Source organism: Eriocheir sinensis, chromosome 18 (genome assembly GCF_024679095.1).
Source record: "Eriocheir sinensis breed Jianghai 21 chromosome 18, ASM2467909v1, whole genome shotgun sequence".
In the NCBI taxonomy this organism is placed as follows: domain Eukaryota; kingdom Metazoa; phylum Arthropoda; class Malacostraca; order Decapoda; family Varunidae; genus Eriocheir; species Eriocheir sinensis.
In genome coordinates, this window is record NC_066526.1 from 17,419,642 (window position 1) to 17,442,521 (window position 22,880).

General features: G+C 42.5%; 1 protein-coding gene across 3 annotated transcripts in view; it reads right to left on the reverse strand.

Moving 5' to 3' along the window:
- LOC127000389 (basement membrane-specific heparan sulfate proteoglycan core protein-like) overlaps positions 1–22,880 on the reverse strand; it is a 155,281-nt gene that overhangs the window by 115,190 nt on the left and 17,211 nt on the right. For 2 of the 3 annotated variants that reach the window (XM_050864068.1, XM_050864067.1), the window contains exon 2: positions 17,079–18,728. In XM_050864068.1, the coding sequence (XP_050720025.1) occupies positions 17,079–17,742 (664 nt within the window). In that variant the 5' untranslated portion in view covers positions 17,743–18,728. The remainder of the gene's footprint in view (positions 1–17,078; positions 18,729–22,880) is intronic. The other variant, XM_050864070.1, reaches the window with a different exon arrangement.

Below are 22,880 nucleotides of genomic sequence, written 5' to 3' on the forward strand. Positions count from 1 at the left end.
GGATATAATTACTTTCTCTCTCTCTCTCTCTCTCTCTCTCTCTCTCTCTCTCTCTCTCTCTCTCTCTCTCTCTCTCTCTCTCTCTCTCTCTCTCTCTCTCTCTCTCTCTCTCTCTCTCTCTCTCTCTCTCTCTCTCTCTCTCTCTCTCTCTCTCTCTCTCTCTCTCTCTCTCTCTCTCTCTCTCTCTCTCTCTCTCTCTCTCTCTCTCTCTCTCTCTCTCTCTCTCTCTCTCTCTCTCTCTCTCTCTATATATATATATATATATATATATATATATATAAACCTAATCTTGGTAACCACTGAGGGAAGTCAAGGAAACTACCAGATCCCGAGCGCTCAGGAAACACATCTTCAGTGAAAGATACAGAATTGAAAATTACAAGGAAAAATACAGAATTAACAACATTGGTCTGGATTATACAGCTAAAGTCTGGATGTCATTTCGGATGTCAGATAACAGACAGTAGTCCTGTTCTTATTTTACCATTTTATAATTTTATATTTTTATATTTATATTTTTTTTTTTTTTACTTCTTACTAGTCTGCTATTGCTATTTTTATTTATTAACTACAACTTTACTAATGTTTTGTAAATTTAAATGTACTAAACTTAAAAAAGGAAATATAGGATTTTTTAGGTTGCCATAATAAAAAAGACCAATAGGCAAGTTGCTGTGGATAAGCCACCATACTCCAGATATGTTTTCCCCTAATAATTATATACGGCGCTCTGTATCTTTTCCTGAAGATGTAATACACAGCTTACTAAATATATAAATATATATGACTTCCTATATATATATATATATATATATATATATATATATATATATATATATATATATATATATATATATATATATATATATATATCATTTCTTTCATCAACTTATCGACACTCGCACTCTCGTTTATTACATTTTCATCTCTTATTATCGCAGTTCCTGCATACTCCCATATTCGAATACAGTATTTTGAACTTATAATAATCTCTCATTCATACATACACAATCTCTCTCTCTCTCTCTCTCTCTCTCTCTCTCTCTCTCTCTCTCTCTCTCTCTCTCTCTCTCTCTCTCTCTCTCTCTCTCTCTCTCTCTCTCTCTCTCTCTCTCTCTCTCTCTCTCTCTCTCTCTCTATCTCACTCTCTCTCTCTCTCTCTCTCTCTCTCTCTCTCTCTCTCTCTCTCTCTCTCTCTCTCTCTCTCTCTCTCTCTCTCTCTCTCTTCTCTACATACATCGCCGTACACTCTCGCGTGGACAACTGCCAGACCCATGAATGCCAGGCCTTATAATTTATAGTTTTCGCTTCTTCTCAATAGAGGGTGCTGCGAGGACGGTCTTGGGCGGTGGTTTTCCGTTTTCCTCTGAGCGAACAGACAGAAAGGAACACACACACACACTCACACACACACACACACACACACACACACACACACACACACACACACACAAGGAAAGAAGCGTAGAAAGTGATATGAAATGATAGATTGACAGAAGAATAATACAAGATAAATGTGGATTGAACCGAGACAGACAGATAGATGGAAGAGAGGTCTCTTCGCCGGGAAGATGAAGGTGGATAACCCCGAGGAGGTTACACAGGTGCTGGTCGAGAGCCTGCTGCGAGGGCTGGATACCCAGAAGGCGACCGGCCCCGACAACCTCAGTCCGCACCTGCTAAAGCAGTGTGCCCACGAGCTGGCTGCCCCTCTCACCACTGTCTTCTCTGCCTGCCTCCGGGAAAATACCTGGCCATCGGCGTGGAAAGAGGCTCTGGTGGTTCCCGTCCACAAGAGGAGCTCCAGGTCTGACCCCAAAAACTACCGGCCAATCTTCAAGGACAACTACCTCCTCTCGGACCAATAGTATGGGTTCAGACATGGTCGGTCTACCTCCGATCTGCTGATGCTCCTCACCAAGAGCTGTTAGGACGCCCTTGACGACGGCCTGGACACTGTCGTGATAGCCCTGGACACAGGGGCCTTTGGCAGGGTGTGGCACGAAGATCTCCTTGAGAAACTCCGTGCTAAAAGCATCCAAGGCGACCTCCTTCAGCTCCTGGGAGACTACCTTCAAGGAAGAACCCTCCAAGTTGTTGTCAACGGGCAGGCGTCCGAGTCCTTGCCAGTGGAGGCATCAGGGCACAGTGTTGCAGCCAGTTCTGTGGAACATATACGTGGACGACCTTCTCCGGCAGCTGCCAGCAGTTTCAGCTTACGCTGATGATCACACTTTCTCCTGCACCTACCCCCGACAAGACAGTTGGCGAGCTGCTGACGAGATCAATCAACAGCTGAGGGTGCTATAGGAGTGGGGTGTCCTCTGGCAAGTGACCTTTGCCCCGGAGAAGACCCAGGCAATGGTGGTCTCTCGATACCCAACTGCCTGGCCAGCAGTGGAGGGGAGGCTACGCTTTGGCGACAACCCCCTCCCACTCCAGGAATCCGTCAAGATTATGGGAGTGGAAGTGGATCGAGGGCTACGGTTTGACAGCCACATCAAACACATTGCCCAAAAGGCCTCCCACAGAGTCTCCTGCCTGCGAGGGGTGGCCAGCTTCCTCGACAGAAAAGGGAGGCTGTTGCTCTACAAAGCCCAAATACGGCCTTACTTAGAGTATGCTGCCCTCTCTTGAATGTCGTGCTTCGCACAGCGGGAGACTCGACGGCATCAAGCGACGGGCACTGCGACTGATGGATGCTGCAGACCTCCCAACCGGGCCGGAGACTCTCAGCTCCGTCGATTCCCTGGAACACCGCAGGGACGTAGCTGCTCTTGTTGTGTTTAATAAGGCACAAGTGTAAGGAGTGCCACACCTGGCGGGCCTACGCCAACCTCCGAGAGTCACCAAGCGGGACACGAGAACGGTGCTATCCCGTGGTGACGCAGTGGAGGTGCCGCGTTCCCGTACTAACCAGTACCAACGCACCTTTACGGGAAGAGGCTCCCGGATGTGGAACATGTTCACGGCCAGTGTTCCAAACATCCGGGAGATGAACTCCCAGAAAATAAAACTGTCGGCATACCACTGGAGAGGCTCACTCCTCACTCTACTGACACTCATGGTGGAGCAGTGACACTTGGAGAGCAGTGTGTACATACATGTATACTGTATTGTCTGTTTTTTTATATTTTTATAGTTTATGTAATATTTTATATAGATTTTATTCTGCCCTTTGAATAGGCAGCACACGACAGTGCACCTTTGGATCTGTACATATTATATTTGTATCTATGTTTAAATAAGAGAGAGAGAGAGAGAGAGTGTATACCTCGTTTTACGTTAGAAGTCACTATAGCGAGCAATGAAAGCAATATTTCGTAATAATGATAATAATAATAATAATAATAATAATAATAATAATAATAATAATAATAATAATAAGGGTAATGATGATAATAACCCCATCAAAAATCACCCATCACACTCTTCTTTCCTTCCTCCAGACACAGACTCAAAATAATGGAAATAAAACTTTCCTTGCCCCTTTACTGAACTTTGCTTTTTCTCTTTTTCCGCTGTAAATAAACTTTCACGTTCACCTTTTCCTGCTATTTTTTCCCTCTGCCAATGAATTCTCTGTCTCTATCGTCACGTCACTTGGCTCTCGCTATATTTCCCTTGCACGCACTCTTTCCTTCCTCCCCTGACATTTGAAAACCCTTTTTTTTTTTATATATAGACACGAAATTTTTCTAGCTGTATTATATGCCCACTTTTTTCCGTTTTTTTTATTTTTGCTCCCAAGCACCGACGAACCAATAGCTGTTTCTCTTTCTCAACGCCGATATTTTTTCATTAATGTCTTTTCCAATATTTTCGTGTAAAATTTCAATTCTCGCCTCGCCGTGATAAAACTGGGGATCCATCATTGTGTGCGTGTGTGTGTGTGCGTGTGTGTGTGTGTGTGTGTGTGTGTGTATGTGAGGCGTGTAGTGTGTGAGAGAGAGAGAGAGAGAGAGAGAGAGAGAGAGAGAGAGAGAGAGAGAGAGAGAGAGAGAGACGAACACACACACACACACACACACACACACACACACACACACACACACACACACACACACACACCAGTAAAAACGAAACACGGAATCCTGTGACTGACATTTGCCAATCAAGGATCACTTAACTTTGTACGTCATCACTGAATCCTCCAATCAGCACTCAGTTAACCCTAAACATCATCACTCAGCCGGCCAATCAAATCCACCCATCCCTCAAACGTCATCATGCGCTAAGCCAATCAGATCTCAGTAACCTAAGCGTCATCACTGCATCGTCCAATCAAAACCATCAATCCCTTTAAACTCCATCAAGGCGGCCAATCAGAGCTCAGTTAACTCTAAGCGTCATCATTTAGCCAGCCAATCACGAGGTTGATCTGCGTGGCCTCGGCGGACGGGGAGAGAAACGAAGAGGAGAAGAAACTCTTGTTCGCCCGTGAAAAATAATCGTTCGATCCAACCGGGCAAATAAAAATCGCACAACGCACATAACTTGTCGTCCCGTATTGGCGCAGGCGAGCAATATCACGACCCGGGGAAAAAAGCGCCGGGAAAGAGGGAAAACTGGCAATGCTGGTCGGCTAATGAAAATAAATGGAAGGTTGCGTATTTGACTCAGTTTGTAGAGTGGTTATGAGGGGGGCGAGCGGGGAGAGGGACGGGGAGGAGGAGGAGGGAAGAGGGAAGGGGGGTTGGTCTTGCTAGTGATGGTGGTGGTGGTGGTGGTGCTCTTGTTTCTCTTTCTCTGTGTCTCTCTCTCTCTCTCTCTCTCTCTCTCTCTCTCTCTCTCTCTCTCTCTCTCTCTCTCTCTCTCTCTCTCTCTCTCTCTCTCTCTCTCTCTCTCTCTCTCTCTCTCTTTCTCTCTCTCGTTCTAGATTGTATTGCCTATCTATCTGCCAGCCCTTTCCTCAACCTTCATCTGTCAATCTCTCCCTTTGTTAGTTTGTCTGTCTGCCTATCAGTCTGTCACACTGGCTCTCGAGTTACATGTTTCTTTGCCAATCATACCGTCTATCTAACTCTTATTTTACCTGTATATTTGATTACCAGGGGATCTGTCTACTCATTGTCCATCATTCTGCCTATCTGTCTCTCTTTCTGCCTGACCTATCTACCTCTTTGTCCATCTGCCTTTCTACTTCTCTGTCCATCATCATTCTCCAAGGCTATTCCTTCTACCTGTCAGCTGGTATACGTGTGTTTACGCCTCTTTTCCGTCTATCTCTACTTGCCAATCTTTACTTCTTTCTGCTTACTACTCGCTGCTTACCTGTTTTGACTCACCTGCTATTCGTTTTACCTTCCAACCTGTTACCTTGTTTTACCCATATGTGTCTCTGTCTGTGTGTTTACCTTTCTAACATTTCACCTGTCTCACTTCATCTTTTCCGCCTACCTCTTACCTGTGTTTGCTTATCTTGGTCTCTACCTGTCTCGCTGTTCACTTGTTTTGCTTTCCACCTGTCTTCCTGTTCACCTCTCGCTGTTCCTCCTGTTCCGCTGTTTATCTGTCTCCCTGTTAACTTGACTTTCTGTACATCTGTCGTTCTTTACCTGTCTCGCTTTTCACCTGCTTTGCTTTCCACCTGTCTCCATGTTAACCTGTCTCGCTGTTCACCTGTTCCGCTTTACCTGTTCCGCCTCACCTGGGCCGCGTTTCAGCCTTAATGCTCTCAGGACACAAGTGGTTGAATTACCCGCTGCTAATGAGTCGCCGTTGGAGTGGTGTTGGTGATTTTGACATGCGCCCTCCGCCTGCTCTTCATTACCTCCTTCAAACAAATAAACTCGCGTGTCTTTTGCCTCTTCTGCCTCTTTTTTACGTTTTCAGTCTCCGTTGGACGTTCAATTTCCTCCCACTTCGTTTGTTTTTTTTTCCCTCCACTTCTCCGTTTTTGTTTTTGTTTTGCTTTGTTATGGAGGTGGAGTGGATTCTTGACTTTCCTGTGTGTTTTTTTTTAGTTTGTACGTTCATTCTTTTTTTGTGTGTCTTTTGTTGTGTCACGTGATGCTCTGTGATTGTTCCCTTAATGTGTCTTGCTTTCGTTTATATTTTTTCTTTCTTTTTTTTCTTTTCATTTTTCTTTTGTTTTTATTTTGCTTCTTTTTTCTCCTTTTGGTCTTCCCATTCGTATTTTTATTTCGATTTTATCTTCTTCCCATTCCTTTCTTTCTTCCACTTGCTTCCTTCCTTAACTATCTTTTTTCTGAGGTAATATGTCATCTTTTTTGCCTTTCTCTTATCTTTCTCCCAGTCCTTCTTTTTGTCCTTTTACTCAGAATTTCTCCTTCCTATTTCCTTTCTATTTCCGCATCCTTTCTTCCTCTTCCTTTCTTTTTTCCTTTCATTTCTCTTTTTCTTTTTCGTGTTTAGGGAAAAAATCTACACTGTTTTATTAATTTTTCTCCTCTACTCCTGTTGTTCCTTTTTTCCCTCTCTTCTTTTTCTCTTCCGCCTCTTCCCCTAGCCGCCCTCTCCTCCTCTTCCTCCTCCTCTTCCTCCTGCTCGTACAGTTCTTCCCTGACTCCCTATCTACCAATTCCCATTTTTATTTCATTTCCTTATATTGTTTCCTGCCTCCTCCTCTTCCTCCTTCTCGTTCCCAGGCCCCTCCCCTCCTCCTCTCTCTCTCCCTCTCTCCCTTTCCCTCGCCCCCCTTTCCCCTCTCTGCTGCCTGCTCAAGCGGAGACAAATTCCATTAGTCAACTGGAAGGGCAGAATGCTTTTGTTTATCTGGAAAAAAAGATATTTTCCCAGGAAACGCAAATTAAAAAAGCTACACGGATATATCTGTGTGCGTTTCGTGGGATAGATTTGCTTTTTTGTGTGTGTTTGCGTGTTTTTTCTTTGTGTTTTTACGTGATAAATATGTGAAAAATAGACGTTTGTTATTAGTGATAATATTCTGTAGTGGATGTTTTTTTTTGTCTACTTGCTTGTTTGTTTGTTTGTTTTATTAGGTGTGTTGTTTTTTGTGTGTTTATTTAATGCCTTGTTTACCTCCTGTTATGTTGTGTTGTGTAATATCTCTGTTTGTGTATTTTTATTTGTTTCTATTTTTTTACGATTAATACACCTGCGATCATCATTATTTTCATTATTTCCTCCACCACGACTTTCATTCTCCTCTTCTCTTTCTGTTATTTTTTTTTTGTGTTGTTTTTATGTGGCTTTTGTGTGTATGTTTTTTTTCTGTCGCTCTTTTTATGATTTATTTTTGGGCCAACTTCTTAATTTTCACGCGCGGAAAGTTTCGGTGATAGTCATAATATTTTCAGTTTTCGCGTTTCACAGTTTTTTTTCCGGGAAAGTTTGAAGTCGTTACATTTTTGCCAGGGACAATTATTGCGTTTTTTTTCCGTGTTTATGATTTATTTACAAAGGTTCGCCGAGTAAGTTTCAAGAAGCAGATTCATGTGTGATTATTAATGTTATTTTTTTAGGGTTATTATCTTTTGTATTTTGGTACCTTTTTTTTGCTACTGTATTTTTTTTTTCAGTTATTCTCAAAGTACTTTACGATGCTTCCACTATTTAATCCCTTTTCCTAACCTTACTTTTACAATTGTTGCATGATTTTTTTTTTATCTTTCACAGTGTTAGTTACGATGAGTTTACAATTTATTTTGCGTGAGGTACTACTACTACTACTACTACTACTACTACTACTACTGCTACTACTACTACTACTACTACTACTACTACTACTACTACTACTACTACTACTACTACTACTACTACTACTACTACTACTACTACTACTACTACTACTACTACTACTACTACTACTACTACTACTACTACTACTACTACTACTACTACTACTACTACTACTACTACTACTACTACTGCTACTACTACTACTACTACTACTACTACTACTGCTACTACTACTACTACTACTACTACTACTACTACTACTACTACTACTGCTACTACTACTACTACTACTACTACTACTACTACTACTACTACTACTACTACTACTACTACTACTACTACTACTACTACTACTACTACTACTACTACTACTACTACTACTACTACTACTACTACTACTACTACTACTACTACTACTACTACTACTACTACTACTACTACTACTACTATTCTCTCTCTCTCTCTCTCTCTCTCTCTCTCTCTCTCTCTCTCTCTCTCTCTCTCTCTCTCTCTCTCTCTCTCTCTCTCTCTCTCTCTCTCTCTCTCTCTCTCTCTCTCTCTCTCTCTCTCTCTCTCTCTCCCTTGGGCAGTATGTGTAGAGGGGGGAATCTGCATCGTTCTTACTTTTTATATTGTTTCTCTCTCTCTCTCTCTCTCTCTCTCTCTCTCTCTCTCTCTCTCTCTCTCTCTCTCTCTCTCTCTCTCTCTCTCTCTCTCTCTCTCTCTCTCTCTCTCTCTCTCTCTCTCTCTCTCTCTCTCTCTCTCTCTCTCTCTCTCTCTCTCTCTCTCTCTCTCTCTCTCTCTCTCTCTCTCTCTCTCTCTCTCTCTCTCCCAGTTATTAGCGGAGGCTTTCAAATACTTATCAACAAGGTATTCAGTTCTTTGCTTGCGATCAATTGAATACCGATAAGTTATGGGACCCGATAGAATTCCTTTAAAGAAAAAAAGATGCAAAAATCGGCCTTAAAAGTTAAATTTCCGCACAGTGCAAACTCCCATAGCAATTGTTTATTTTTTTTGTATTTTCCTTTTTTATTGTTTCCTCTTTCTCTTTTTCTTTTTTTCAAGCTTCGCCAGTGATAACTCGACTTTGTGTTACAGAGGTGTGTGTGTGTGTGTGTGTGTGTGTGTGTGTGGATAGATATAAATGGAGAGAGAGAGAGAGAGAGAGAGAGAGAGAGAGAGAGAGAGAGAGAGAGAGAGAAACCCAATACTAACATCCATATCTTCTATCTTATCTTGAACTCCACATTAATCCCAAGAACAAAATACAAACATCGAATTACATGATCACACACAAAGCATCATCTCCACTTGTTTAATTACTATCTTCAACCTTAAGCTCCATTATCTTGATCCAATATTATCCAATTACACTTCCGTTCGAAAAGTGTGGTGGGTTGAAGCAGATAGAAGGTGCTTGATTAACTCACTAATTAATTAACTACTTACCTGTCACCACCTGTCCGATGCTCAGGTGTCTCCTCATCTCAGACACAGAGACACATACACTTACTCGCCAGCACATTTATATATCTATCTATTTATGTATTTATTTACCTATGTATCTATCTACCTGCATACATACATACATTCTTTCACACACACACACACACACACACACACACACACACACACACACACACACACACACACACACACACACAGACACACACACACACACAACCACCCCGCAACAATACCTTCCACATTGCCCTTTCTCCCTTTCGCTTTCCCCCTTTCTCTGTGTCTGCTCTTCCCTCCTAACCTAACCCTCCCTCCCTCCCCCCCTCCCACCCCTCAGCGCTGCCTCCCTCTCCATTCATTTATTATCGGGCTTGGTATATCGGCATTTACTTTGTCCCAGTACCGATTTATTGGTGCTCGTTCGTCTCCCACGGAAGATACCGTCATGCCATGTTAATTGAATTTTCCCGATTGTGACATTAATCGAATTTTCGCGTCCATCCCTCCCTCTTTACCTCCAGCCTGCCCCTGTCCACCCTTTCTTCCCTCTCCCCTCCCCTCCATCCTTCACTCTCCATCCTACCTTTTCTCCCTCTCTTCATCCCTCCCTTCAGGTCTCTCTCCACCGATGAGCGAGTGTGTGTGTAAGGCAGCGAAGGGAGGTGGGGATGAAAGGAAAAGGAGGAAATAGGAAGGGAGAAAAATCATGGAAAGGAAGAGGGAAGTGGTTTAAAGGGAGGAAAAGAAGGGACTAAAGGGAATGTAGGGAGAGGAAGAAGAAGGAAGGGACCATAAAGGAAAGGGGGCAATGAGTGGAAAGGATAGAGAGAAGGGGAGAGAAAAGGAGAGAATGGGAGTGTAGAAAAAGGGTGAACAGAAGTGGGGGAGAGGGAGAAAAGGGGAGACAGAAGAAATGTATGGTAGGAAAAGAAAGGGACGGAACCATAACGGAGTGGAGGTAATAATAGAAAGGGAGGGAGCAAAGGGGAGAGACAGGAAGGGGTAAAAAGAGAGGCCTGGAACCATAAAGGAATAGAGGGAGTTATTTAATGAGAGGGAGCGAAAGGGAGAGATAGGGAGGGAAAAGGGGGAAGAGATGGAATGTAGAGAGGGGAAGCAATGAAGGAGGAAGGTAATAATTGGGGCAGAGGGAATGTTGGAAAGGGGACGTAATGAAGGAGAGGAGAGCGAGGAAAAGAGAGAGAAAAGGAAATGAAGTGGAAGGAGGGAAGGAAAAGGAGTGAAGAAGAGAGAAAAGATTTGTGAAAAGTAAGTAGATGGAAGAAAATAGAAAAAGAAAAGGAAAGGTGAAGAGAAATGACAAGAAAAGGGAAATTAAAGAAAACAGAAAAATAAAATAATAGATGATAAGAATAGGAAAAGGAAAGGAAATTAAAATGAAAAGGGGAAAAGGGGAGAGGAGGTCAAAAAATAAAAGAAGAGAGAACGAGAACGAGGGAGAAAATAACTAAGAGAAAAAGAAGAGGAAAACAAGGAAGAGAAAAATAGAGGAAAACGATAAAAAAAAATAGCGAAATGAGAAAAGCAGGAAAAAAAAGAAAAGTAGAGGAGAGAAAAAAATCTTGAAAACTGAACTGAAGAACTAGAGGAAGCAGGGGAAGAGGGGAAGGGGGAAAGGAAAGGGGGAAGAGGAGAGGATTAGGAAAGGGAAGAGAGAGGGAGGGAGGCAAAGTGGAAGGAAGGGAGGAAAGGAAGAGGGGAAGAGGGAAGGAAGAGCAGAAGGAAGGGAGGAAAGGAAAAAGGGGAGGAAGAGTGGAAGAAAGGGAGGAAAGAAAGAGGGGAAGAGGGAAGGAAGAGCAGAAGGAAGGGAGGAAAGGAAAAAGGGGAGGAAGAGTGGAAGAAAGGGAGGATAGGAAGAGGGGAAGAGGGTAGGCAGAGCAAAAGGAAGGGAGAAAGGAAAAAGGGGAGGAAGAGTCGAAGAAAGGGAGGATAGGAAGAGGGGAAGAGGGAAGGAAGAGCAGAAGGAAGGGAGGAACAGAGAAGGGAAGGCAACGTAGTACTAGATATGTTCGTTAGTGAATGAGAATGAGAGAATGAATAAGAAAATGAGTATGAAAAGAAGGAAAAGTAGAGGAAAAAGAAAATGGAACAGATGGGAAAGGGAGATGAGAAAGGAGGAATGAAGGGAGGAAGGGAAGAGCGGTAAAGGGGAGGCAGAGAGAAAGGGAAGAGGGGAGGCAGAGCAGTACTAGATCTCTTCGTTAGTGAGTGAGAATGAGACGAGATTTGAAGGCGAGGAGGGAAGGGAAGGAGAGATTGGTGCGTTGCGGTAGCCACAGGAGGAAGGGAGAAGGTGTAAGGGAGAGCCTAATGAGGGAGATCTGAGAGAGAGAGAGAGAGAGAGAGAGAGAGAGAGAGAGAGAGAGAGAGAGAGAGAGAGAGAGATAACTCTTCATATTCTCGCACAATCCATTTTCCATCGATTTTATTGTTGATTAATTTCTTTGTTTATCCAGCCGGCGAGAAAGGGATGCTACTGTTTGTCTGTTTGTTTGTCTCTGTGTGTGCGTATGTGTGTGCGTGTGTGTGCGTGTGTATGTTTGTTTGTTTGCCTGGTTGTTTGCCTGTTAGCGGTAGTTGTTTGACTCTCCTCATAAATTGCTGTTTGTATAGGGATAAGTGTGTGTGTGTGTGTGTGTGTGTGTGTGTGTGTGTGTGTGCGTGTGTGTGTGAGCGCCAAAGCCCCCACACATGGTATTTATTGTTCTCATTACTGCCCCACACCGTCTATTAAAATATCGCAATCAGGGAATAACCTCAAACACTCTGGTATTGTGTATCTCCATGGAATATTTATGTCACCTTTTATTGCAGCAAAGTGACGTGTTAATTGGCAGGTGATATCAGCGGCTTTAATATCTCTTTCTCCTTTTCCGTCAATCTATCTATTTGTATCTATTAATTCACTGAAAAAAGAGTAATATTGCTGTTTTTCTTTGTTTTTCCTCATCTTTTTCCTTTTCTCTCCTCTTTTTTTCCGTTCCAATCCTCTCCTTTTGTATCCTTTCCTCTTCTCTCCTCTCTTTTGTTCTCTTCTCCTCTCCTCTCCTCTCCTCTTCTCTCTCTCTCTCTCTCTCTCTCTCTCTCTCTCTCTCTCTCTCTCTCTCTCTCTCTCTCTCTCTCTCTCTCTCTCTCTCTCTCTCTCTCTCTCTCTCTCTCTCTCTCTCTTCCGTTCTTTTATTCCCTTAACGCCTCTTCTCTCTACTCCCCCTCCCTTATATTCCAAACTGTCTTCCTCTCTTTTTTTCTTCCTTTTTTTTCCCAAACTTGCTTCTCTTTCTCTCTGTTTCAATGCGTTTAGTTTTTTTTCTCTTTTCTTCTTGTGTTTTTGGTCTTTTCTTCTCACGGTCTACCTCTCTCTTTTTTATTTCTTCCTTTTTTTCTTTACCAAACTTCCTTTTTTCTTTTTCTCTTTACTTGTTTTTATTAGTTTAGTTAATTTTTCTTTTCCTTCATCAGTGTTTGGTTTTATTTCGCATTCCTATATTTAAACTTGATAATCTGTTCTTTGGTCTAACTCTATTCACTGATTTTCGATGTTAAGATGTTTATTTACTGTTGGAAAGCAAGACATATAGATAGATTGTCATTTTGATAGACAGGCAAATAGACAGACACAAATGGAGAGATAGATGCACAGGTAGATAGATGGACAGGTATATTAATAGATAGAAAGGACAGGTAGACAGGATTGGCTGAAAAAAGGTTACGTATACGAATGCAAATAGAAACATTTAAGGTGACCGATCAATACGAGTATCCAAATCCAAACTAAAATCAGGTAACATACGTAGAAAAGACAGGAAAAGGTATGTAGCTTAAAGGGAACAGAGAGAGAGAGAGAGAGAGAGAGAGAGAGAGAGAGAGAGAGAGAGAGAGGTAAAAAAATAACAAAAGTACTTGAAATGCTCGTAACAAACCTATTTGGCCCAGAAGCAAAAACAATATCGCTTAAAACTTAATAGTTGAATATTGTAAATCTCTCTCTCTCTCTCTCTCTCTCTCTCTCTCTCTCTCTCTCTCTCTCTCTCTCTCTCTCTCTCTCTCTCTCTCACCCCCTGACCCCGCCCACTTCCCGCCCACCTCCCGCTCTCTATCCACCACGCCTTCACGCTCCGCCCACCCCCTCCCTCACCCCGCCCACGCCCCCCTCGCCTCCCTCTCCTCCCGGCGAGTCTCCTCACACCTCTTAAATGCCTCCTCTCCCCCCCTTCTTACTCCACCTCCTCCTCCTCCTTCTTCGACTGCTGCTGCTTGTCTTCTTCTTCTTATTCCCCCTCCTCCTCCACCCCCTCCTCCTTCGCCTTCTTATTTTCCTCCTTTTCCTCGTTCTTCTTTCTCTCCATCTCTCTCCTCTCCACTACTACTCCTGCTTTTCCTCCACCTCCTTCCAGACTTCCACCTCCTCCTCCTCCTCCTCCTCCTCCTCCTCCTTCTCCACATCTTCCTCCTCCCTCACGAATTCCACCTCCTCCGCGTCCTTGCTCCTTCTCATCCTTATTAATTCTCCACTGCTTCTCCTTCTCGTCTCCCTCCTCCTCCTCCTCCTCCACCTCCTTCACCTCCTTCTCTTCTTCCTCCTCCTCTTTATACGTCTTTTCCCCTTCAACCTCTCTTCACAGACTCTCTCTCTCTCTCTCTCTCTCTCTCTCTCTCTCTCTCTCTCTCTCTCTCTCTCTCTCTCTCTCTCTCTCTCTCTCTCTCTCTCGCTCTCTCTCTCCCCTCGCCCTTGCACTTTTCTCCCGTTTTTCTTGTTCTCTCTTTCTCGTTTCTGTCTGACATTTTCAATATCTCTTCGTACTCTTTCTCGCATACTCCCCTTATTCTCCTTTCCATTCCCCCCTCCACCTCCTCTTCCTCTTCCTCATCCGCGTTTTTACCCCTCCATTCTTTGTCACAGCGAACGCTCAAGAGTTGGAATAAATGAGATTAATATCGAGGAAAATAACTTGGTCGCCGAATTCACTAATAAGACAACGCGTGATTGGATGTTTTCGTAATCTCCACTCAGGGCAGTTTTAAGGTGCACGCTCCCTCACCTGAGAGAGAATATACGAAAGACATAAAGAAAGAGTGCAAGAGAAAGAGAGAGAAAGAAATGTGAAAGTAGGAAAGAATACTGATATACACACCAGGAGAGAGAGAGAGAGAGAGAGAGAGAGAGAGAGAGAGAGAGAGAGAGGCTATAAATTGTAATAAAGTTTTTTTGTTTAAATATCTGCTTTATGAAAGTAATTTAATCTCCAAACCCCGTAAATATTTATTATTGCTCCTGTTGCTGTTGTTATTATTGTTAATATTAATAATTTTACGATATTATTATTATTATTATTATTATTATTATTATTATTATTATTATTATTATTAGTCACTTTATCACTATATTTTCTCTTTATTATCATTATCGTCATCATTTATCATTATTATTGTTGTTCTCATCATCATCTTTTTAATTTACCTTCTTTTTTCGATGAAGAGAGAGAGAGAGAGAGAGAGAGAGAGACGGAATGAAAGACTAACCATCCCATGCAGACAGACAGACAGACAGATAGATAGAGAAGCAGACAGACAGAGATGGGAGAGGAAAGGAGAGGGCAGGGGGGAGGGGGGGGGGAGGCGAGGTAGCGAAGCCAACCATTAAAGCTTTTATGAAAATTTTTATTATTCCGTTATTGTGAGACTGATAACATCGGGTAAATATCTGTTGCCTTTTATTGCCCGACGCGTGTTTTTATTTTTTTTTATCCCTCCGAACAATAATGTGACGAGTTCTTCTTTCCTTGTTCTGACCTTTTTCCCTTTTTTTCCTACTTGTGTTTTCCTTTGTTCTTTTTGAAAGTATGCATTGGCTGATAGCGACCCATATTTTTTTCCTGACCTTGCGATGATTTATTTCCTTTTCTGCCGTTTTTTCCCTCCGATTTTGATATTTTTGCGGCATTTATTGGGTATTATAAGGATTTTTTTCTTTATTTTTCTCTTCCTTTCTTTTTGCGGCCTTTTTTCTTCTTTTTTCCCTCTTTTTGGTTTCATAATAGTTTTTTTGTCTAAGTCAGGAATCTCCAATACCTCTCATTACTTTTTTTTTCCTTGAAGTAGCGGTATTTCTCATCTTTTCCCTTCTCCCTATTTTTTTTACCTTGATTTGACTCAGTTGTCGGTTAATCGGAATCATGTCCTACACCACCAGTTCTTTTCATTCGGTTATACAAAATGGGGAAAGAAATATGAGGGGAAAAAAGAATAGTCTGACCTAATAATTGAAAGTGGGAAAAAACTGGTTGCCCCTTTATTTTATTTTCCTATGTCGGGGAAAATAATGTTCAGAATGATGGTAATGTAGTTTTTTTCCCTATTTTTTTCTTGGAAGCGTCGGTGCTGTTTTCTTTTTTTGGTTTAAGGGGAGACTGTGATATAAGTTAGATAGAATTTATGATGTTGGTTATATCATATTTTATTCTCTTCCTCCTCCTCCACATTCTCGTCTTCTTCCTCCTTCTTTTCTTCCTCTTCATCCTCCTTCCGCTCCTATTTGTCCGTCCCTTTCTTTTCTCCTTTTCGCCTACCTCTCTGTTCTTCCATCTCTCTTCCTCCTCCTTCCCTAGCCTTTCTACTTTCTCATTTTCCTCATCTTCTTTCTCTCCTCCTCCTCATCATCATCATCCTCCTTCTTTCCCTTCAGCCGAGAGACATGAGAGGAATCGTAAGAGAGAGGGTGAACTTACACTAAATTGAACATTCATATATCTTGTTTTTTTTTATATATTTTTCTTCCCTCTCTCTGTATACCTTCTTTCCCTCATTCCGTCTCTTATTCTTCCTTTACTCCGCTACTTCTTCTTCCTTCCCTTACTCCGTCTCTTCAGTCTCCCTACATCCTCCTTCTTCTGCCTTCTTTACTCTCTCCTCTCCCCTTCCTTTGCTCGGTTTTCTCTCTCCCTTTCTCTCCCGTTCTGATAGGGAAGGATGGGTGAGAAAAAGGAAAGGACGTGGATGCTGTTTGCAGATGTAATTTAACCCTTTCGTTTCCCTCTCTTAAATATCCTCGTGTTCCTGTATCATCCCACTTGTTCCCTATCTCTCTTTCCTTCCCTCCGCCCTTCCCCTTTTCATTCAAGCTTTCCATTCTTCCATTTCCATCTTCCTCTCTCGCTATTGGTTCTCATCCCCTTCCATCCTTTCCTCTTCCTCCCTGTTTCGCTTGCTACCCGATCTCCCTCCCTTATCCCAGCTCCCTTACACTCTGTCCGTCTCCCTTTGTCTTATACCCACTAATAACACCCTTCACCTTCACCCTTCTGCACCCTATCCTTGCACTCTAACAACCTCTCCCTGTCACACTCTCCCAACACAACCAAAATCCTTCCTTCCATTCCCCACTTCCACTCTTTGCCTCCTCCTCCCCTTCCATCTCTTCCCCTTCCGTCCTGCTTATTCACCCTTCTAGTCTTTTTTTTTCCCCTGCTAACCTTTCCTTTTATACCTTACCTCCAACCCTTCGTTTCCTGTTTCTCTTGTTCTCTCCCCTTCCACGCTTCTTGTCCGCCTTTTCTTCCCACTTTCCCCTTCCACCCCGGACTGCTTCCATCTTTCCCGTCCTCTTTCCCCTTCTGACCTTTCCTTTTCTTTCCTACCTTCCACTCTTCGTTTTCTGTTTTCTTGTTCTCTCCCCTTCCACCCTACCGGTTCTCTTTTCCCCTCTACTTCTTTCACCACGCGCTTTCATCCTTCCCTCTTCTTTTCCCTACTAACCTTTCCCTTTTCTACCCTACCTTCCTCTCTTCGTTATTTTGTTTCTCTTATTCATTCCCCTTCCACCCTTCTGACCCTCTTTTCCTCCTACCTTCCTCTTCCACCCCACGCTTCCACCCTTCTTGGCTTCCTTGTTTCACCACCGGCTCACCTGCGTCCTAATTAGCACTCACCTGAGGCTGTGGAGAGGAGGGAGAGGATCACAGCGGCGCAGAGAGGTGTTCCGCAGGGCCGCTTCTTGACTCCTTCGCTGATTACGTCTCCTTCATTACCCTCCGCCCTCCTCCTCCTCCTCCTCCTCCTCCTCCTGCACCACTGGCTTCCTTCTTCCCTTTCATCATCCTGGAATATCAGCGCCGCCTCGTCGTCGCCCGCTAGCCACGTGTTATCATCCTTCTGCTTACTTGCCATGGTCTCCGATGATAGCGCCCTGCCGTCCCTGCTCTCCCTGCCCTCCCTGCCGGTGCCACAGGAGCAGGGGGAAGCAGGTGGGCCCGGGAGCCTCGAGTCTGCTGTGTTGAAGTCTCCCGGCGTCCCCCGCGCGGCCGGCACAGCAGAGGGAGGCTGTGGCGGGCTGTGGCAGCGCGGAGCAGGGTTGTGTGTGGCGACAGGAGGCAGGGGGTCGCGGTCGTCTTGTGGTGTAATCTCTTTGCTCTCCTCTTCCTTCTCCTCAGTCTTCTCCTTTTCCTCCTTTCTGTCTAAGGATTGCGAGTCAGAGGAGCGCTTATCTGAGAGGAAGGAGGAGGAGGAGGAGATGGAGGAGTGTTTGGGGGAGGGGGAGAGGGATCCTGTGTCGGTGGTGGTGGTGGTGGTGATGATTGTGGTGGAGGTAGACATTGTGATCACTGTTATCTCACTTTTATCACTGTTATTTTGTGTTTTGTGTAGTTTATTTTCACTTTTAAATGTGTTCCGTGTTCTGTGTTTTGTAATCCTTCTGTCACTCGTCTGTTTTATCACTTCAGTTTGTTCTTTGGAATATGTTACGTCTGTGTCTTATTCTTTATCTCATACGTAACCAACTGCGTCTTTCTGTGACTCTGCGTCGCTAGAGTTACTGCGCTTTATTTTCGATCGCCACTTGTCTGTTTAACCGCTTCCGTTCACTCTGTTGGGAATACGTTACCTTCTTATTTTTGTTTCCAAGTTGGTACGACTCTAAAGACTTTCACTAACTCGCGTCTGGTATTCCCTCACCCTTGTTCATGTTTCTACTCACTCCCGGACGAATATGAATAGTTTTTTTTTGTTCTAAGTTCGTATTGATATTGAGACGCTGTACCGTTGATCTAATATTCACTTGTCTCCTTTAACGCCTTTCGCTTGTAATGTGTTTCTCTGTTTTCCGTGGCCCTGTTGATATAGAGATTAGCTTCACCGTTTATCTGATAGTCACTTGTTTCTTCCCGCAGGAATATATTTGCCTCGTTTTTCTGTTTTTTTCTTTATTCCTGTAGATACTAAGACTTACTGTTCCGTATATGTGTCACTTGTTTATTTTCCTCCTTATGTTCGCTCTTTAAGTAATCAGTTGTTGTTATTTTCTTGTTTTCTCTCAACGCGGGACCACTTATGTTCGCTGTTTTTCTAATGCGTCGCTGCTGTTTTCTATTCTTCCTCAAGGCGCCACTACTTCGCGGCGCGCACACGAGAGCGTAACGGAGCCGCCTGTGTCACCCTCCGCGTCGATGCGTGCGTTATACTCCTCCCTCTCCGGATCACCGTCTGTCACTTACGTACGTTTTGTTTTCACTCGCCCTCGGCCAGTTTTAGGGAACAAGAATCGCTCGCCTGCCAGATCCACCCGCGCTCCGACGAAAGGTCTAGAGGAAAAAAATAGGAATATATATTGGAGTTGAAGGAATTTTTTTATAACGGAAATGTGTTTTATGATGGTTTTACTGTGTGTGTTCTATTGTTTCTAGGTGCGATATGAAGATAGTTTTTGGATATGTGTTAATAAAATGGAAAATAATGTTGAAAAAGCCAGAATTATACGGAGAAAACAAGGAAAATTTGAGCGTACTTGTGTTACTTGTTAGATAGATAGAAAGATAAATAAATAGATAGATAGATACATAGAAATAGAAATAGAAAGAGAATGAAAGAGCAAGAGAGAAGGAGCAAGCGAGTAAGTGAATGAGAGAGAGAGAGAGAGAGAGAGAGAGAGAGAGAGATGTAAAAAAAAAAAAAAGCGAGAAAGCCATTGGACTGGAAAGTAATAAAGCGAGGAAAAAAAAGTACATCTCCCCAATTTGAGAAGGAAAAATGGTTATCTGTGAGGAAATAACCATCATAGGGAGACGGGAAGGATATGAATATTTCTCTTTTTTTTGTCCTGATTGATTACAAAAGATGGGGAGAAGCTGAGAAGTGTGTTTCTTCTTCCTCTTTTCTCTCTCTCTCTCTCTCTCTCTCTCTCTCTCTCTCTCTCTCTCTCTCTCTCTCTCTCTCTCTCTCTCTCTCTCTCTCTCTCTCTCTCTCTCTCTCTCTCTCTCTGTATCTATCTATCTATCTATCTATATTTGTTTATCTCTTTTCACATAATTATTCTTTTTTCACTTCGGTTTGTTTCCGTAACGCCTAAATAATAATGATAATAATAATAATAATAATAATAATAATAATAATAATAATAATAATAATAATAAGGTGGCAGGTAATTCAGGTGTACCAAGGTGACTGTATTCCTGATTAGTTTCGCCTTAAGGTTCTTCAGGTAAACTCATTCTCAGGTGTCAATCCGCTATACACGCTCCCACACCCTGCACGGAGGTCAGTTCAGGTCAGATCAACCCCTTCTCTGAACCGTCTGGACACAAGTGATAATAATAACATCGATGATAGTAATAATGATGATAATAAACGCAACAGAGCAGTAAATGAAAAGGGTCTCGCCGGGAACATCGTCACCGAACTGTCCCTGAACGCAATGATCGTAAAAAATATAAAAAATAAACGAAAGAAAGAACAGAAAAAGACGCGGGGGAAAATAAATCTTTGTTAACACGAAAAAACAACATAAAGATCGGACGAGAAGAAAGAAAGGGAAGGACAGACGAAGAACGGAGGAAGAGGGAGAAGTAAATGATGTGAAGGGTTAAAGGTATAAATGACCGTACGGAGAGAGAGAGAGAGAATGTGCTAATAAGGGCAGTTGGAGTGTCCAGTTTCTGTGTATGACAAGTAATTAATATCTAGTTCTCTTGGCCCTCCCTCCTCCTCCTCTTCCTCCTCCTCCTCCTCCTCCTCCTCCTCCGTTCCTCCTCTTTCTCCCCGGTCACTTCCTCCTGCACTGCTCCCTCTCCCTAACCTCTTCTTCCCTTTCTCCTCAGTTTCCTTATCCTCTTATCCTCCTCTCGACCTCTTCTCACCCTAATCTTCACTATCTGTCCTCCGTCTCCTCCTCCTCCTCCTCCTTCCATTCCTCCTTTCATTCCTCCTTGCCTCTCTTATCTACCTTTGTATCTCTTCCTTTCTTCTTCGTCCCTCTTTCTCTTTCTCTTTTGCTCTTCTTCCTCCTCCTCCTCCTCCTCCTCCTCCTCCTCTTCGTACAGCAGCAACCAGCGTCAGACCGAACATTCCTGGAGAGAGACGAACCATTCTCCCTCGCCACAGAACCGTCCCAATTGCAGGACTGAAAGGAACGCCCCGGCACGTGTGGAATCTAAGGAGAGGCGAGCAAGGCAAGACATTGGACGCCCCGGTACTCTGGCCAAAACAAAGCAAAAAAGTGACGGACAGAAAGCGTCACCCCCGTCACTACGCGAGAAAACTGACCTTTGTACACCAGGATTAAAACAATGAAGATTACGATAAGGAAGATGTGTATATGCCTTAAGATGTATGTAAGTTCTATGTACTCTGGCGAAAACAAAGCAAAAAAGTGACGGACAGAAAGCGTTACCCCCGTCACTACGCGAGAAAACTGACCTTTGTACACCAGGATTAAAACAATGAAGATTACGATAAGGAAGATGTGTATATGCCTTAAGATGTATGTAAGTTCTATGTACTCTGGCGAAAACAAAGCAAAAAAGTGACTGACAGAAAGCGTCCCCTCCGTTAATACTCGAGAAAAGTGATCTTTGCATGCCAGAATCAAAACAAAGAAGATTACGTTAAGGAAGATGTGTATATGTCTTAAGATGTATGTAAGTTCTATGTACTCTGGCGAAAACAAAGCAAAAAAGTGACTGACAGAAAGCGTCCCCTCCGTTAATACTCGAGAAAAGTGATCTTTGTACGCCAGAATCAAAACAAAGAAGATTACGTTAAGGAAGATGTGTATATGTCTTAAGATGTATGTAAGTTCTATGTACTCCGGCGAAAACAAAGCAAAAAAGTGACAGACATAAAGCGCGTCCTCCGTTTCTATGCGACGAGTTTGATCTTTGTACACTTGAGTTAAGACGAAGAGGAGTTAATGTTAAATTCGATGTTTTGGTGGATGTTAGTTCTAAATGCACTGACGAAAACATTATAAAAAAAAAATCTTGACATAATGCGTCCCTCGTTGCCATGCGAGAAGACTGAGATTTATTCGCCTAAGTTAACACAAAAATAAAGTAGACGTAAAAATGTTTGATGTCTTGTGATGGACGCAAGTTATGAAGAAAACACTGAAGAAAACAGTACAAAAAGAAAAGAACAGAAGAAAACACTGAAGAAAACAGTACAAAAAAAACAGAAGAAAACACTGAAGAAAACAGTACAAAAAGAAAAGAACAGAAGAAAACACTGAAGAAAACAGTACAAAAAAAAACAGAAGAAAACACTGAAGAAAACAGGACAAAAAGAAAAGAACAGAAGAAAACACCGAAGAAAACAGTACAAAAAAAGAACAGAAGAAAACACTGAAGAAAACAGTACAAAAAAAAACAGAAGAAAACACTGAAGAAAACAGTACAAAAAAAGAACAGAAGAAAACACCGAAGAAAACAGTACAAAAAAAACAGAAGAAAACACTGAAGAAAACAGTACAAAAAGAAAAGAACAGAAGAAAACAGTACAATAAAAAAACAGAAGAAAACACTGAAGAAAACAGTACAAAAAGAAAAGAACAGAAGAAAACACTGAATAAACAGTACAAAAAAAAACAGAAGAAAACACTGAAGAAAACAGTACAAAAAGAAAAGAACAGAAGAAAACACCGAAGAAAACAGATCAAAAAAAGAACAGAAGAAAACAGTACAAAAAAAAACAGTCTTGCAAAATCCGTTCCTCCGTTCCTACCCGACTATTTTCTGACGTACGTGCGCCCGAGTTGAAATAGAGACGAGTTAACGTTAAAGATTGTGTTTATATTTCGCGCTGGGTGTTAGTTCTAAATACTCTGGCGGAAACAAAACATAAAAATGACTGACATATTGCGTGCCTCCGTTACATTGCGACAAGTCTGACCTGCGTGCGCCAAAGAAAAAGAATTAATGTTAAAGAAGATATTCATGTGCCTCGTAGTGAATGTTAGTTTTTAATACACTGAGATTGACTGACAGAAAACGTGCGCGGGTTACTATGCTTCAAGAGTCTGCTGTTTATGAAGTTTTAAGAGGGATAAATCTGTATGGCTTTCGTGATCTATATTAGTTCTAAATACCTCAGTGACTAAAACAACAACAAAAAATGAATAGATTGGCTGACATATAAAAGTCTTGCAGATGAACCACCGCGGATAAATAAAGAGTTATGTTGTTGAGGAGATAAATCTAAATAAAATGACGTTACAGCTAATATTCATGCCGTGTTACGCATATAATTTCTGAATGCATTAATGTTATAAAAAAAATACCGGCAGAAGGAATCAATTCGTCAGTTATCGTCCCGCAAGGGTTTCAAAATTTAGTCGCTGATTAGGTAATAGAAATATCGAAGCTGGACAAGTAAATCAATCTGTGTTTCCAGTACTGTATTTTAGTTCTAAACACACCATCGAAAAGCAAAGTCAGTATACACATAAAAGGCGTGAGAGATAG